The sequence below is a fragment of the Vanellus vanellus genome (assembly GCF_965231255.1).
Source record: "Vanellus vanellus genome assembly, chromosome: 1".
In the NCBI taxonomy this organism is placed as follows: domain Eukaryota; kingdom Metazoa; phylum Chordata; class Aves; order Charadriiformes; family Charadriidae; genus Vanellus; species Vanellus vanellus.
Genome location: NC_138905.1, coordinates 101307963 through 101322836, shown reverse-complemented (window position 1 = coordinate 101322836; position 14874 = coordinate 101307963). Strand labels below are relative to the sequence as shown.

The following is a 14874-nucleotide window of genomic DNA, read 5'->3' as shown; positions in this document are numbered from 1 at the left end:
TGAAAGTTGGTATCAAATAGACCAGCCTATATAACGGGCCATCCAGCTTCTGAAGATCAGAGGGCAGAATGGGAGATGAGTGGAGTTAGAAATCATGCAAATACCAGCAGAAGTCTGTATTTGAATCCTGTAGCTTACGCAGCCACACGTCAGATTGCAGTGTCAGCAGGTAAGCTGACACAGCATGTGGCTGGATCTGCTGGAGCAGAACTTTAGTTGTGGCTGTATTAGCTGCAGTACAAGACAGTACAGCTGTTTCTTCTGGTTAGATCATGTACATGGGAGCGTAAGTCTGAGCACAGACCCCTTGCACTGATAAATTAGAGCAAAAGTGAGGAAGAAGAGATATTTTAGTAACACAGAACTCTTCAGCCAAACATGACACCAGTTTCCTCAACTTATTAATGAATTGTTGGCCATTTAAACGATATAGAAACTGCTAGCACTTGGCAGTAAAGCAACTGGCCCGTGGTCCTTAACTGCAGAAGAGGTAGAACTCAAAATAGCATCCACTAACTGTTAAATGTAGTATCCTGTTTTGGAAGGAGATTATGCATTCTCACTACAGCGTTTCTCCAGTAACGTTTTGGATTTTTTTTCTTTTTTTTGTTTTGTTCTTTTTCTTTTCCTCTCTCCTCCCCCAAGCAGCAGAAAAAAAGTATTTTAAATCTTAAAAAAACCCCTAGCACAGTATAAAACAGATTTTTAAAATACACACAGTAGCACAAAATTATTTATTCCCATTAGAAGGGCAGTTTGTTTCAAAACGTATTGCAGTTTCTTTAATATGAGGCCCCATATCACCCTCAATAGTCTCTTATCCAGAGAGATTTTGTTTGTTTCTATATTAGAAATGTAACAATTACATTGGCCTTTTACACAGCCTCTCATTTCTAAATTATTCATTGTGTACAGCCTACTAAATAGAAAATGAAGTTCCTTTAGTTGGTTTAGTTTATTCGCAGCTGAAATCAGATTGGTCTCCACAAATAGATGCTGTCTGAAACTTAGTTATTGATGAGATTATTGTATGTTATTTTAAAAGGTATTTTGCCCTGAGATTATTTTGGTTTTATGCAAATAAAGCATGTCCTTTCTCCACATACTTGCCATATATACTCTTAATACTCTAAGTTCTTATTACATCTATAGGGAAAGGAAGAAATCTGACCCAGAATGGCATTTCTGCCATAAATGGTAGTGATTTATTGAGGTCTCTCACTGATTCAGCCACCTTACAGCTCAGCTTCTTACTGCCTCACAAATCAGACCAAGTTTTCCCCAGCTCTGCACACAAAGCCTTTATCAGATTACTGGGTCTTATTACCAGCAGGTAATTCTGGATTGCAAATTTTACATAGGAGACATCTATTAGCATTAGTGTATCTCAGCAGCAGTCACCTATTAGATTCATGTTATGCCAGAGAACCCGTCTTGTCCATTATTCCATTAATTTTAGTTAGTCTTCAGTGTTAGTTTTCAGTCTGTGCCGTGAATAATCTGAATAAATCTTTCTTTATGCCTCCATTTCTCCTAGATATTGATGAATGTGCTGAAAACATTTGTGCTCAACTCTGTGTAAACTCTCCAGGAAGTTATAGCTGCTATTGTGATGGCAAGAAAGGGTTCAAGCTCTCTAAGGACATGAAGAATTGTGAGGTAAAACTGCAGTATGTAAAATTCCATGGAGAAAAATAACAAAGTTGGATATCTCGTGATGACAGAATAAGTCAGATTAAGGAAAATAGGAAGCTATTTGAGAACCGATTTTAAAATTGCTGAGGACTCGGAGCTGTGGTTTGGCTCACAAAGCAGACCTGGTAGGGATTTGGATGCCATTCAGTTCATGCGTGCTCATTTGCAGGAATCCTGTCAAGAGGTGCTTGCCTTAGCCAGTCATCTTTATTCCCTGCTGCTTCCAAAATACACCCCAGCTTTCTCCTATCAAATAATTTCTGTTCCGCTTACTCAGAGCCACAGTACTCCATTTGTCCATATGTTCCCAGGTTTTCCTTAGACTGCACAAAAGTTTTCACTCACTTGTTCAGAATTACTGTATGCTTTGCTTGTTAAGGTTAAAAAAACTGGATTGTTTTCCACAGTTCTCATCTGTCATAGCTTGAGAAAAAGCACATAGTAATACTTGCCAATTGAAGAACAACTCACAGTCAAAATTAGATGTTCTTGCTCAGTTTGAAAATTTACACTTCGTAGTAGCAGAAAGTTTGAAACTCTGGAGAATCCCAGTTATAGGATTTTCTTGTGAGTGGTTCTTTGTATACTTTGAAAGGTTCAAGCAGGCTGAGACTTGTTATGTGAGGTGAGCTCCAATAACTGCCAACAAAAAACACCTCTAACACAGTATAACAAAGTCGGGCTTGAACTGTAGGAACTAGGCCTGACACAAGTTCTAGCAGGTATGCGTTTGATCTTGCTTGTACTTTCTGAAATTATTCACTTGTTTATACTTTCTGAAATATCTGAGCAACACTTGCAGTCATATTTCATTTTGCTTTTTCATGAAATAGGAAGAGCATCTTCTAGCCTTATTACATGTTATTTTCAATAGTGTTGTTCAAGAGTGATTAACTTAAAAGTGATTATCTGGAAGTTAGTTTCAGGCCTTCTAATTGGGAAAAAAAATAGTTTAATCAGCTGAAAATATATTCAATCCAAAGACTAGAGACACTAGCAGACATAAAATGAAGTAGCCATAAAATTCAGGATGAACGCCTGGACATTTAGTGAAACTGCTACATCATCAATACAGAAGTCAGAGTTTGGAAATGCATTATTAACTTTTACCCAAGTACAGCACACCTTGAGAACAGACAGGCCCTTCACACCTCTTCTTCACTGTTCTCTTCTGTAGGACTACTAAACTGCCATCATATAGAAGATATGTAAGGGGTATTTTGAGGAATAACTTTAGATCAAAGAGACTTTTAGGCTCCTACCAGTCAATGAGACAGGTGCTCTAAACCACATTCTAAAAGTCTTCTCACCTCTCTTGACATGCAGAACCTAGTTCCCTGTACCTAAAGGAAATCCGAGTGCTTTACTTTTAAAGCAAAACTGTAGATATTACTTTCATTATCACAGTTTCACAAGACGAAGAAGTCAACAATGCCTTAGAATGGATACCAGCCATTTGTTTACTGAATGTTTTACTAGTTTAAACTTGCAATACACATAAAATAGACAGTATTCCTGGATATAAACATCTTTGTTAAAAACTTCAGGTAGATGAATACCTGAAAGAAAAAGCACCATTTTTTCCTTTCTCAATGACACTGCATTTGACTGACTGTGATTACTCACATTGATTTGGCTAAAGCATTAGGATTAATCCCAGTTTTACACAGTGTTGTAGGCCTTTCAGTTCCCACAAATATTTAGAACTTCTTTTACAATTTTCCTGAGAATGTAGCCTTGAGAGCTTCCTATCCCCATCTAACAGTTCTCAGAAATATTAATTCAGTGCTATTCTAGCAGGAATCGTGGTGCTGATTTCATCAACATTCCTTTCCAGAGCTCAAATAGGACTAGTACGTTCAAGGAACAGGCAGATAGAAACATTTTCTATTAATCCATTACTTAATCCACTTGTAAATTCTTACTTTTTATTCCAGATAAATGATTCTAGTAGTACTAGAGATTGTTCAGCTGTGAGTAGTTGTAGATCAATACTGACAAAGAAAATAAAAGGCTATTTTAATTTTTTTCAATTTTTTATTAAATTTTCTCAGGACACAGCTCTGGCCCCATTCACTTCTAACATATGATCAGGTTTAGATTCCAGGCAACTTTAATAGTGGAATCTGGCAGGACCCTAGTAGGTGGGTATCACAGGTCCCTGGTGAAAGAAAAGAGCCTGATGGAAGATTTGAGTTCTTGATTCAAATACTAAATATTTAAATATTAGTTGCAACCCACCAGAACTGTGTTTCAACCTGAATTATCCTCCAACAGCTTAAATAAATGGAAATTTCAAGCAAAAAGAAAAACACACCCCTTCATTTGTACGTAGGTATTCAAGTTTAAAAAAAGAAAAAACAGAGGTAAGCCATTGCTTTAAAAAAAAGGACAGGCTAACAGCCAACAATGGAAGTTGCTTCATGAACTATCACAATGCATTAACAGCTTTTTTTATTCTCTACCATTTTCAGTCTGTTACAGCGTGTATCCCACTGAACCTTGAAAAGAATTATGAACTGCTTTACCTGGCAGAGCAGTTTATAGGAATTCCGGTTCTGTACTTAAAGTTTAAATTGCCAAATGTCACAAGGTAAGCATTTGCTGTTGGTAAAAGTATGCACTGAAATCATGGACATTTATTTTTATTAATTTTCTGAGGGTTTAGAAAGAGTGCATTGCATGCATAAATGATATCACCATCTCCCCACTGGTTAAGATACCTTTATACAGAGAATGAATTAACTCAGGTTCCTATATATACTAGCGGAAGCTGGAGTCACTTGAACGTGGACAGGCAAGAGTAATGTGTCTGGAGTCAGTTTACAGTATCTCTTCTTGGTTGTTGGTATCGTTCACCCACCTCATCAGTATAGACAGCAGCTCTCTTATATGGCAAAACTAAAAGGTCAGCAAGTTTCTTCCAGATATCTCAGAAGCAGGTACGAGGCAGTAGGAGCTGTGTCCCAGCCAGGAAACAGTGCACAGCTAGGGCAAGACATGCACCATTGGCATTCAGGTGTGATCATATCTATGAATAACAGAGTTGGAGTCTTCCAGCTATTAGAGTCCTGGTTACCAGTGCTGTTGGAGGGAGAGGTGTATGGACTGGGAGAAAGAGTTCAAAGAGATCCAGACTTGAATAGGCAAAAAAGGAAGAGGCTTGAGGGCAGTAAATTTAACAGGCAGCAGGTCCCATTGGTTTGTGGAAAAACGAGCAAGAAGATTGGTGCTTCCTCATGAGAGAAGCTTACTCTTCCGCTGCAGGAAAGAGCAGGGGCTGGGGAAGGTGGGAGGCAGTGACACACATACAGGAAGGCATTTAGAATTCTCAACATAAAATTCAGGTGTTATAGGAAAATAATTACTGTACAGCTTCCAGTTATATGTGGGAATGGCTTTCATTTGGATGTTGCTGCTGCTTCACTTCTGCTCTGGGTTGAAACTGTGACATGCTACACACATACTGCTGAGAAACAAAACCAGGCCAATGCTTCCCACCTGCTTCCTTTCACAGGATGTTCCGGGAACACCGATAGAACACAGAAACTTGTCTAGAGTGCCATCTGTATGAATTCCTTTACAGCTGTCAGAACAGTTGCTAATGGTAGTGACCCCTTTATTACCCTTGGACTTCTTCACTGCAGCAGCTGAAATTATAGCATTCCTTCACTTACTGACCAAACAATTTGAGAGTAACAGCAGCAGCAGCTGTTGAGCTGGTGATCCGCAGAGCCTCAGAACCTTACAGAAGGACATAAACATTGAGAACTTTTTCCTCTGCTGCTATTCTGAGTTGACCAGGCATTAATGCTCTACTGGAAGACCTTTCTAAGATGATAAGTGTTTGAAGCTATCTTAATAGTCTCTGTGTAAATACAGAATGATTTTTTTGTGGGTCTGCATGTGAGACAATGACATCTAGTGGACAAAGAACAAGACCGAGAGTGAAAGCAACCCGAGTTCTTAATTACAGCTCTCTTGCTTGTTTCGTTTGTCGCCATCAGCAAAACCTAACTTCCAAGTGCTATGTTCTCTCCTTTCATCTTTAATCTATTTTATCTAGTCCGAAAGTTCTAGGAGACAAGGCTGTATTTCACAATACTTACACTCTCTCTCTTTCACTGTGCAGGTACTATAATGTAAACCATAATTTTGCTACATATACATGTTCAACCAATGGCCAAGATCCAAACAGCAAATCCTCAAATCAGAGAATGATATATAAAAGGCAGCAGTAATGAAAGCAAATTTCTAGGTTATAATTATTATAGGACAACACTTAGCAACCCTGTTGTACTGAAGCACATCATAGATCATGTATTTTTTCCATATCACATCTCCATGAAATGCAATAGGAATATTACATGTATTTCTTACTCAAGGGGGTGTGATATCTTTCATATGTAAAGCTCATAGCAGATTTGGGAACTGAACCAAGGCTCTTTCAAATCCCAGCTCCTGGCATTAATCTCAAAACTTTTCACTGGATTTGGATGAACAAGGCTTACATTAGATTCTGCTTTTGACTAATTGTATGCAAGTATCACAACTGCTCAGATACAGAGTTACCAAAAGTTTAATATCTATTTACTTTTTTTTTTTTACCATAGTAATGAGTTATTCTAGGCTATACAGGATTTCATGTTTCCTCTTCTTATTAAGATTCCTTCTTCACAACTCAGATTTACAGCAGAATTTGATTTCCGGACATATGATGCAGAGGGAGTTATACTATATGCAGAATCCCTTGACAATACAGCATGGATCTTGCTTGCTCTTCGTGATGGGAAGATTGAAATTCAATTCAAGAATGAATTTGGAACAAAAGTCACTAGTGGAGGCAAAGCCATTAATGATGGACTGTGGCATATAGTAAGCTGGGTTTTCCTCTTCCCTTTCCTTCCTTTAATCCACTATGGGAACATTCTGTCTTCATAAGTAAAATAGGGAGAAACTAAGCAACTATTAAAAAGGCTTAAAATGGTGCCCTCAATCCCAGATTTAAAAATCAACCAAGAAATGCTCCTGGGAAATCATGACACCTGTGTAAAATTGAGAAAGCTGGCAACATAGGAATTATTCTTCATAGTCATGAAAAAGGAAGCAGCAGAATATTAAGAAGGGTGATTGCATGGTCAAGTGCATAGTTATTAGATACTTTGTCTAGAGAGAAAGTTTTTTGCATCTCCTAGATCAGAAATCCATCTTGTTCTTCAAGCTTGTATACCTAAGATGAAAAGCCTTGCTCACACGATCTATAATTCACACCCAGTTATTAACATTGGTTAGGATTTGTTTGTTTGTTTTTAAAAGGGGGGCGAGAAAAGTTAAGATTCTGTGTAGACCTCCTGTTTCAGTTCAGTACAACTTCCTTGATATTAAAAACCTGCTTTGATGCCTGGTAATAGTGGGAGCAAGCATTGAACCTATTTTATCTACGTCCCATCTGAGGATTCAATCTTCTGTAGCAGGTTGCGGTGATATGGAGAACTGTATGCCAAATGTGGATTGGATATAAAGCAATTATAGAAATCAGCTTCTTGCAAACTCTCTAGCACTTAAAGCAAACTAATCAGCTGCATGGGTTTTCCCAGGTGTAGGATGGGGGTGGAATGGAAGATCACCCTCCTGTGGACGTCCATGGATATGGACAGTTGTCACAATTCAAGTTCAAATATGCTGTAAATGTTGACTGCATTAAAACTGTTTTACAAGTTAGATGTTTAGAGAAACATTAGTAATGCTTCATACAGGTATATGTAACTAGTATTCAAAATACTATACATGTTTGTGTGGGTATATATGTAATTATTTGTATTTAATTCTAGATATCAGTTGAAGAACTAGAACACAGCATCAGTGTAAAAATAGCTAAAGAAGCCGTGATGAGTATTAACAGCCCAGGAACACTTTTTAAACAATCACAGGGTTTCTTGGAAACTAAGGTGTACATTGCAGGATTACCTCGCAAAGTGGGCAACGCTCTTGTTAAACAGGTGACTAAAATAATAAGAGTACTGTTGATTAATACTGTTCCGTTACTTGTTTGGTTTTTTATTGTTTACTTAGTAGTCACAGAGGAAGGAAGAGTGGCATGGAATCCATTTAGAAAATGAAAATCAGGTTATTAAACCACTGTTTTGAAAATAAACATGCTTGAAGCTTCAGTCTTCAGTTAGGTTTCAGTTATAAAAACAAGCACTTATGGTCTTATCTTTCAGGATTCTGTAGCCTGTTTCCTAACATAGCTCTAAGATTCCCTAAATCACCACCACTTCTGCTGCAAGAGCATTTCAGGGTGATTCATGGTTTTGGTGCTGGCTTTTGCTAGGCTCTGAATAGGTGTGGAATTCACTGTGCAGGCAGCATGATAAGCTTTCATTTTTAATAGATTTTAAAACAGCCCGGGCTAGACAAGGCCCATGGTTCTTTCACTCTTGTATCCTCAACATCTCTGTCTTATGCTGGGAATGAGTAAGTCAAGTTGTTGCGACTGGCTGCTTCTTAGTCCAGGAGCCCTCAAACTAACTGACAGTCTAAACAGAGGCAAAAGGTAACTGTACAGTAGAGGCTGCTTTTTCTTTTTAAAAAAACAAAACACACCTATTTTTGCTCAAAAGTGAAGCAGAGAGAAAGAATATGAAGCTATACAACATCCCCTTACCCAACAGAAAGTAATTCCAGAAATTTCTTTGTACTTTGGTACAAGGAGAAGATGAAGCCTTGAACAAGGAACAGTGCTAGTCATCATTGTCTTTCGGCTACAGAAAAGCTGTTGTGACCTCAACTAAAGGACAGCATGAGCTTTAAAAATTGAAGCAATCTATTTTGTACAGATGACTGGCATCAAAATGGGAAATGTTATTAAATCAGAAATACCTTTTGAAGGCTGAGGCACTAAATGCATGCCATTTGTTTTCTCCCAGCATCAGTGCTGTAATCTATAGCATTGATAAGGCTATTATTGGCTAGCAGAAATAAGTTGATATGAAAAGTAATGCCTTATTATTAACATTTTTAAAACAAATTTGAGTGCAAACACCTAGTGCTGTAATTCTACTTTCTACAGATTAACCCTCGTCTAGATGGGTGCATTCGTGCCTGGAACCTGATGAATCAGGGACATTCAGGTGTAAAAGAAGTTATCCAAGAAAAACAAAGCAAACACTGTTTAGTAGCAGTGGGGAGAGGATCCTTCTACCCTGGCACTGGAATGGCAAAGTTTCAGATAAACTATAGTAAGTATTTTTCTGTCTATTGCTGTATTTTTTGCTGGACTGGTAATGGAAATGAATCGTTTAAAAAAAAAAAAAAAAAAAAAAAAAAAAAAAAAAAAGAAAGAGACACACACAAACTAAGCTATACACCAGTGCATCCAGCAATGATTCCCGTAACCTCTGTTAGAAATTTGCTGGAATGAGAATTCTGATCCTGTTGGTGTCATACATTTAATCTCTGAAGTGCTTTAGAGGTTAGGAAGCTTATTCTTTATTTGCAAAGGATGGGCACTGTTGAACGCATTCACTTTCCAAAGATCTAATTCTGACCCCTGTTCATCAATGGGGAAAGCTCTCCTATTAATGACAGAAAAAGAAGACTGGGGATGGAGAAAAGGATCGCTGATAGTTTTGTGTATGCAGTTCTGCTTCTAAATGAACGTGCTATCTAGTGGTTTCTCTTGCTCCTTCCCAAACCCAAAACTTTCTTGCCTGACCTCCTGCCCTAATTTCAAAATTTCCAATCCAGAATCTCCTTGTGCACATCTGAGAGCCCAAAATGAGACATCTCTTGAGCATCTTCCCAAATCCTGTTTTCATTATACTCTTCCCCATCCCAAATGCTATGCTACCTTTCAGCCCTGCTCTGATCCCCAATCCTTTTCATCCCTGAACTTGCTATTCTTTCCCAGGCCTTTTCTTTAAATTCCCTCTCCCACTTCAGAAGATTTCTTCAGCTTTTTATATTCTATGCTTCCAACCAACTTATATCCTATGCCACTCAATTTTCCTCGACTTTCCTCCTATTCATTCACTAACACCATGCAGCCATGACTCCTCCTGGCCTTTGTGTTTGCGGCTGCTGCCATGACTTCACAACCTCTCCTTTATGTTCTCATGCTCCCACCACCCCCAAATCCAATAGGCTGTCCACACCTACTGCTGCCCTTCTATGAGCTGTTATAGCCTACTGTCTCCCTGCCCATTTGGCTCTGTGTAGGAATATGACCTAACCTCGTATTTTAGGAACATGGGGTGGGGAAGAGACATGGTAAGAAGAGATACAAGAGATGACAAATACCTCTTTAAATATTAATTTTTATATTATCTTCACTATGAATGCATCATATGAAATTAAATCTCCACTATCAGCATATTCACTTTATGCACCTGCATATTCCTATTTTAATAGTGGAACTGCTTTGAAATGTAGAAGTGTGTGAGAAGTGCTAATCTTCTACTTAGTGGCAGCAATTTATAAGTAAATTTTTTGGGGGGTTTAGTTTTTAACTACCCTTTAATGAATGTGGCACCTGTTCCATGTTAAAAATGGGGAAGATAGCAAAAAAATAAAGTCCAATAGGCACAGAAGATTAGGGAAGATGGAGGATTATAGTTTGTGTTTTTTTTTCTGATTTATGGGTTTTTTTTGTCGTTTTTTTTTTTGGGGGGGGGGGCGGGGTGTTTTGTTTTTAGACTTATAGTTCTTTCTAAAAGTTCCAAAGTTCAATGCTTTTTCTGGAGATTAGTACTAATTTTTCCATAGTGGGAGCAGATTAAATACTAATTTTTAACACCATATTAATTTTTCATTAGCAGATGGATTTATTAATTTCAATTATTCTTTTTAAAACAGATAATCTTGACAATGCTGAAGATTGGCTAATAAATGTGACTATGAGTATTCGCCCATCCACAGACACTGGTGTTATGTTTGCCTTGGTTTCTAATGAAACGGTGCCTCTTGCTTTGTCCATAGTGGACTCTAACTCCTCAGACTCACAGGTGATCTTACAATTGTCATAGCAACTGATATGCATATAAGTCACACCTCTTATTTTTTTTTTCCTCACTTAACTTTCTACTCCATTTGTGAAAAATTAAACTAAAAAAAAAAAAAAGGCTACTCACACTTACAGTGGAGCTGGTAGGCTGAATAAATATTTTGAAGAGCACTTAGATCACATGTTGATGTGCAGAAAATGTATTAATAGTAATTATTGCTACAGCTGGGACTAAGCACTAAGCGCTCTTATGTCAGGTAATGTCCATTACATCATGCTTTCTTTAACCTTTCCTTCCAAATGCACAAAGCAGAAGGGGGAATATCATAGAAGTCGAATCATGATATTGTAGTAATGACATCATGTTAGTTTCAATTTATAAACAAATCTATTTGTTCTTAAATTTTCATTTACATCTGTTTACATCAAGTATCCCAAGATAGAATATTATTATATACCATGGCTAATCTATTCTTTTGCCTGAAATGAGAGCCTCTAGTGAATGCTTGGTAATCTTTGAAGTTGTACCAGTACTCCTTTCACCTTTAAGAGAAACAGGATTTCACCTCAGAACCATAGCCAAAGATTTTTTTTTTCAGTGAACATTCTCACTTATAAATTTAAGAATATCCATGAATGGTATTATACATCGACTTTGGGAACTTTTCCAACTTAAGGTAACAGTCTTTAAAGTGTGGCTCTAACATTTCCTTTTCTTCTACTTCCAAATTTAAAATGCATCAGAACTAAGTAAAATTGTGTGTTGAAGTTATGTGTGACATCTTTTGTGACCTACCATTCTTCCATTTAGAAAATCATTGCAACCATTGGAAACATCACTGTTGCACAGCTGGAATCAAAGAAGTTATGTACACCCAGAAAAGCGCTGGTTGGACTTCTAGTAACCAAACAGCAACTTGAACTGTCTGTGGATTCACACACAGACAAAAGCAACTCAGAGCAACTGTCTATCCTGCATCAAGCAATGATGGCAAATGTTGTTACCTACTTGGGCGGCCTGCCAGGTAAATTGTATTTCTTTTCATTAATTTGATTATTTGTACAAGCCTAATTATATTCAGCCTTACCCAGGCAAGAAAAAGCCTACAACTGAACAAAAAGAAACAGGGCTTTTCCCCCCCAAGTGCTTCTTGTTTCGTCCCATCTATTCAGCTTTTGAGGGAGACTGCTTTTCAACAGTAGTGTTAATAAGCCCGTTAAAAGGCATGAGTCTCCCTAGAGGTTTGAATTTGGAAAATATCTTGATTTTTGAGCTGGGGAGAAGTGAGCATTGCATATTTCTGAAATGCCACCAGCTGGCAGAATTTAGGAACTGCTTCAAGTATGTAAGAAAACCAGGCATTTTAAGTAAATTGTGAGAAGTGCAGAAGGAGAAGTCACGAATAGGGTTTCAGCAATTAAACTCTGGGCAGTAGATGACTGGTAACCTTTATGAGACAGAAAATGTGTTGGAACAGCAAATATTTTGTTTAAAGCAAGCTGCAAGTGTATCCCTGGTCTTAAGACATGTATAAGCATTATTTTGTACAGAAAGTGTACGCATGCTTATCTATAAAAAAGTTTGCCTTCAGGGTTAATCATGAAAAAAATAGCATTGCCACAGACGAAGATTTTTTCAAATCATCCTCAAACTTCAAAATTGGTAGGGGAAAGACACCATGGTTACAACGTAACTACTGGCGGGGCTTTTCTGTATCCTCTATTAAAGTTATTTTAGGGAGACTAAGTCACAATTCCTAAGGAAATCCTAAAAGGTTGACCAACAGTCTTGAATTGACATCCACTTTACATGTATGCTGCAGTGTCATAGCACTGCCCCAGATTATAGCTGGTCTTTACCCGCAGGAGACAAGGGTGCACAGGAGCAGAAAGAGGGGAGGAACTGAGTATCCACTGGAGATGATATCTTTAGGCATTTCTTCCAAGGTGGCATACACAGGGGAAGTTGGAATTATGGTTCCACCCTCTAGACTTGCTTGCCCGAATAGAAGCAAGGTGTTTAGGGCAGCACCGCAGATACCACAGCATCTGTCTGAAGTGGTGGTTGCCTCAGCATACAGGCCCACATGCTGGAATTTACTCATTTTCTACAAGTCTTCATACACTGGTAATCAAGGATGTAACAAGATTTAGGCACCAAATATGACAATTTCTCCTCTAATTTTGTTTTCAAATGGATATGCAATATCTTGGAAACCAGATAACCAGGTGAGTTCAATTCAAATTGGCCCTAAGACCTCAGAGCAATGCCTGCTTGATTTTGTGCTTAACATACTGTTTCCTGGAAGCTTATCCATGATCTGATGTTGCTGTAACCCAAACAATACCTAAATGAGCAACAGATAAAGTGAGTCTTCTACAGAGAATTCACTTGGAAGCAGCAGTAAGGAAGCAGTAAAATGCGTAGAGATCCCAGGGGTCCCCTATCTGAGAACTTGCAGATTTGAATCCAGAGTAGCTTTCTGGCAAAAGCAAGATGGTTCTTTCTGTGACCTCAAAACCCATAGACATCTGTTTATAGGTCAGGACAGGAACAGTGATCTCCAGGAAACAAACTGTTGGTTCACTGTTGTCAGTACAGGAAATGCTACTATGAAAAACATTCACATAGTTAGGTTTCTGGATGGGAGAAGACTTCTAATGCTTATTTCAAATTTTACTGACCTCTCTCAGCTTTGCTGACTTTATCTCAATCTCAAAGAAAAGGGAGAAGAACTTGAGTGTTTCCTGCCAATTTGCTCTTTTCTCCCATGGATGAGTAATGGCTGGGGAGTGGAGTGTTCCCCATGTTTTCACTAATCTGAAAAATACATAAAAATTTGCATGCCTTGGCCTAATAAATTGAATGTGTTTCTGTGCAGATGTTCCTCTGGGTGCTACGTTAGTAACTGCTTTTTATAACGGCTGTATGGAGGTGAAGGTCAACAACAGACAGATGGATCTGGATGAAGCCATTTCTAAACACAATGACATTAGATCTCACTCGTGCCCACTGATTATGCAGTAACCATTCAATTCTTAATTTAACTTTTTTCTTTCAGATACAATTTGCGTAATTAGTTTCATGCCATAATGAAGCCTGTATTATTTTATTCAATATGTGCCAGGAAAATAATCAACAGCGTGTTTTTCCTCCCTTTTATATAGAATGGGAGGGGGGGGAAATCCCCTCTCTTTTCAGCTGTAAAGAGACAATCAAGATGAAAATTCTGTAAAATGTTCTTTTATTCATATCAGCGATAAAACTTAAAGCTAGATTTATCCTCCATGTTCACACTATGCTCTTAATATATTTCGTTTAGAGAGTAAGTTCAGGAAGTTCTGTTTAGAACCAATTTTACTTATTTTTCATATATCAGCATAAAGTTACAAGTTGAAAATTTTAGTAATGTATTTGAATCTAAACAAAACCGCTCTCATTAAAATTTTCCAAGCGTAAGATACAAAGAGAAATCTCTACAGGTTTTGTAATATGTGCTCTTGATAAAGGAAAAAATACCCTAGGATCCAGAGCCCAAGCTCTTTGTGAATATGTTTACAAGTTGTATCAATATTGTTAAAGCAACTTCAAGACTGAAATGTTTTTATAAGTAGCTAAACTTTTGAAAATAGCTGTCATTATACTGTACCAGCTTTAATTCTTTTATCTTAGGAACCCAGCTTTAGACTTTTAACAGAGTTGTGGATCAGGTCAGGTGATTTACTTTCAAATTGGCTTAAAGTACACCCCAGGCAATTTTAGAAAACAGCGGAGATGGGATGAAGGAAGGAGTTCAGGTCTTCATCACAGGACATCAAACTGGAATTTGCTAGGTAAGCTGAGAAATTGCAGCAAACATTTGTTCCATTCATGACAAATCTAGCACTCCTCAGTATGAGCACCCTCTAATGGTCCATCATATTACCTTTACTTAGGTCAACCTAGCATTCACAGAGCCCCGGAAGAGATTTATTTTTGACCCTTGTTACAGCTGTGTTTCTGACATACTCGAAAGCCTAAGTTTTGCTACTAACATTAGAATGTAAAGCCATATTCTGTTCAGCCAACTGAACAGAATGGAACAGGTAGTTAGAAAAGTATTGTTTTCCTCAGGTGTGCTTATTTCAAGCATTTCTAATATTTCTTTAACATCCTTTGAGTGTTCTTTCCATGT

General features: G+C 37.8%; 1 protein-coding gene across 1 annotated transcript in view; it reads left to right on the top strand.

Moving 5' to 3' along the window:
- The window catches only part of PROS1 (protein S), a gene marked incomplete at its 5' end in the record, with an annotated part of 31721 nt that extends 17884 nt beyond the window's left edge, over positions 1-13837 (top strand). Inside the window, 8 exons of the mRNA XM_082488317.1 lie at positions 1538-1659; positions 4170-4288; positions 6381-6570; positions 7527-7694; positions 8768-8936; positions 10552-10700; positions 11511-11724; positions 13582-13837. Of these exons, the coding sequence (XP_082344443.1) occupies positions 1538-1659; positions 4170-4288; positions 6381-6570; positions 7527-7694; positions 8768-8936; positions 10552-10700; positions 11511-11724; positions 13582-13727 (1277 nt within the window). The 3' untranslated portion in view covers positions 13728-13837. The remainder of the gene's footprint in view (positions 1-1537; positions 1660-4169; positions 4289-6380; positions 6571-7526; positions 7695-8767; positions 8937-10551; positions 10701-11510; positions 11725-13581) is intronic.
- Between the last annotated feature and the right edge of the window lie 1037 nt (positions 13838-14874).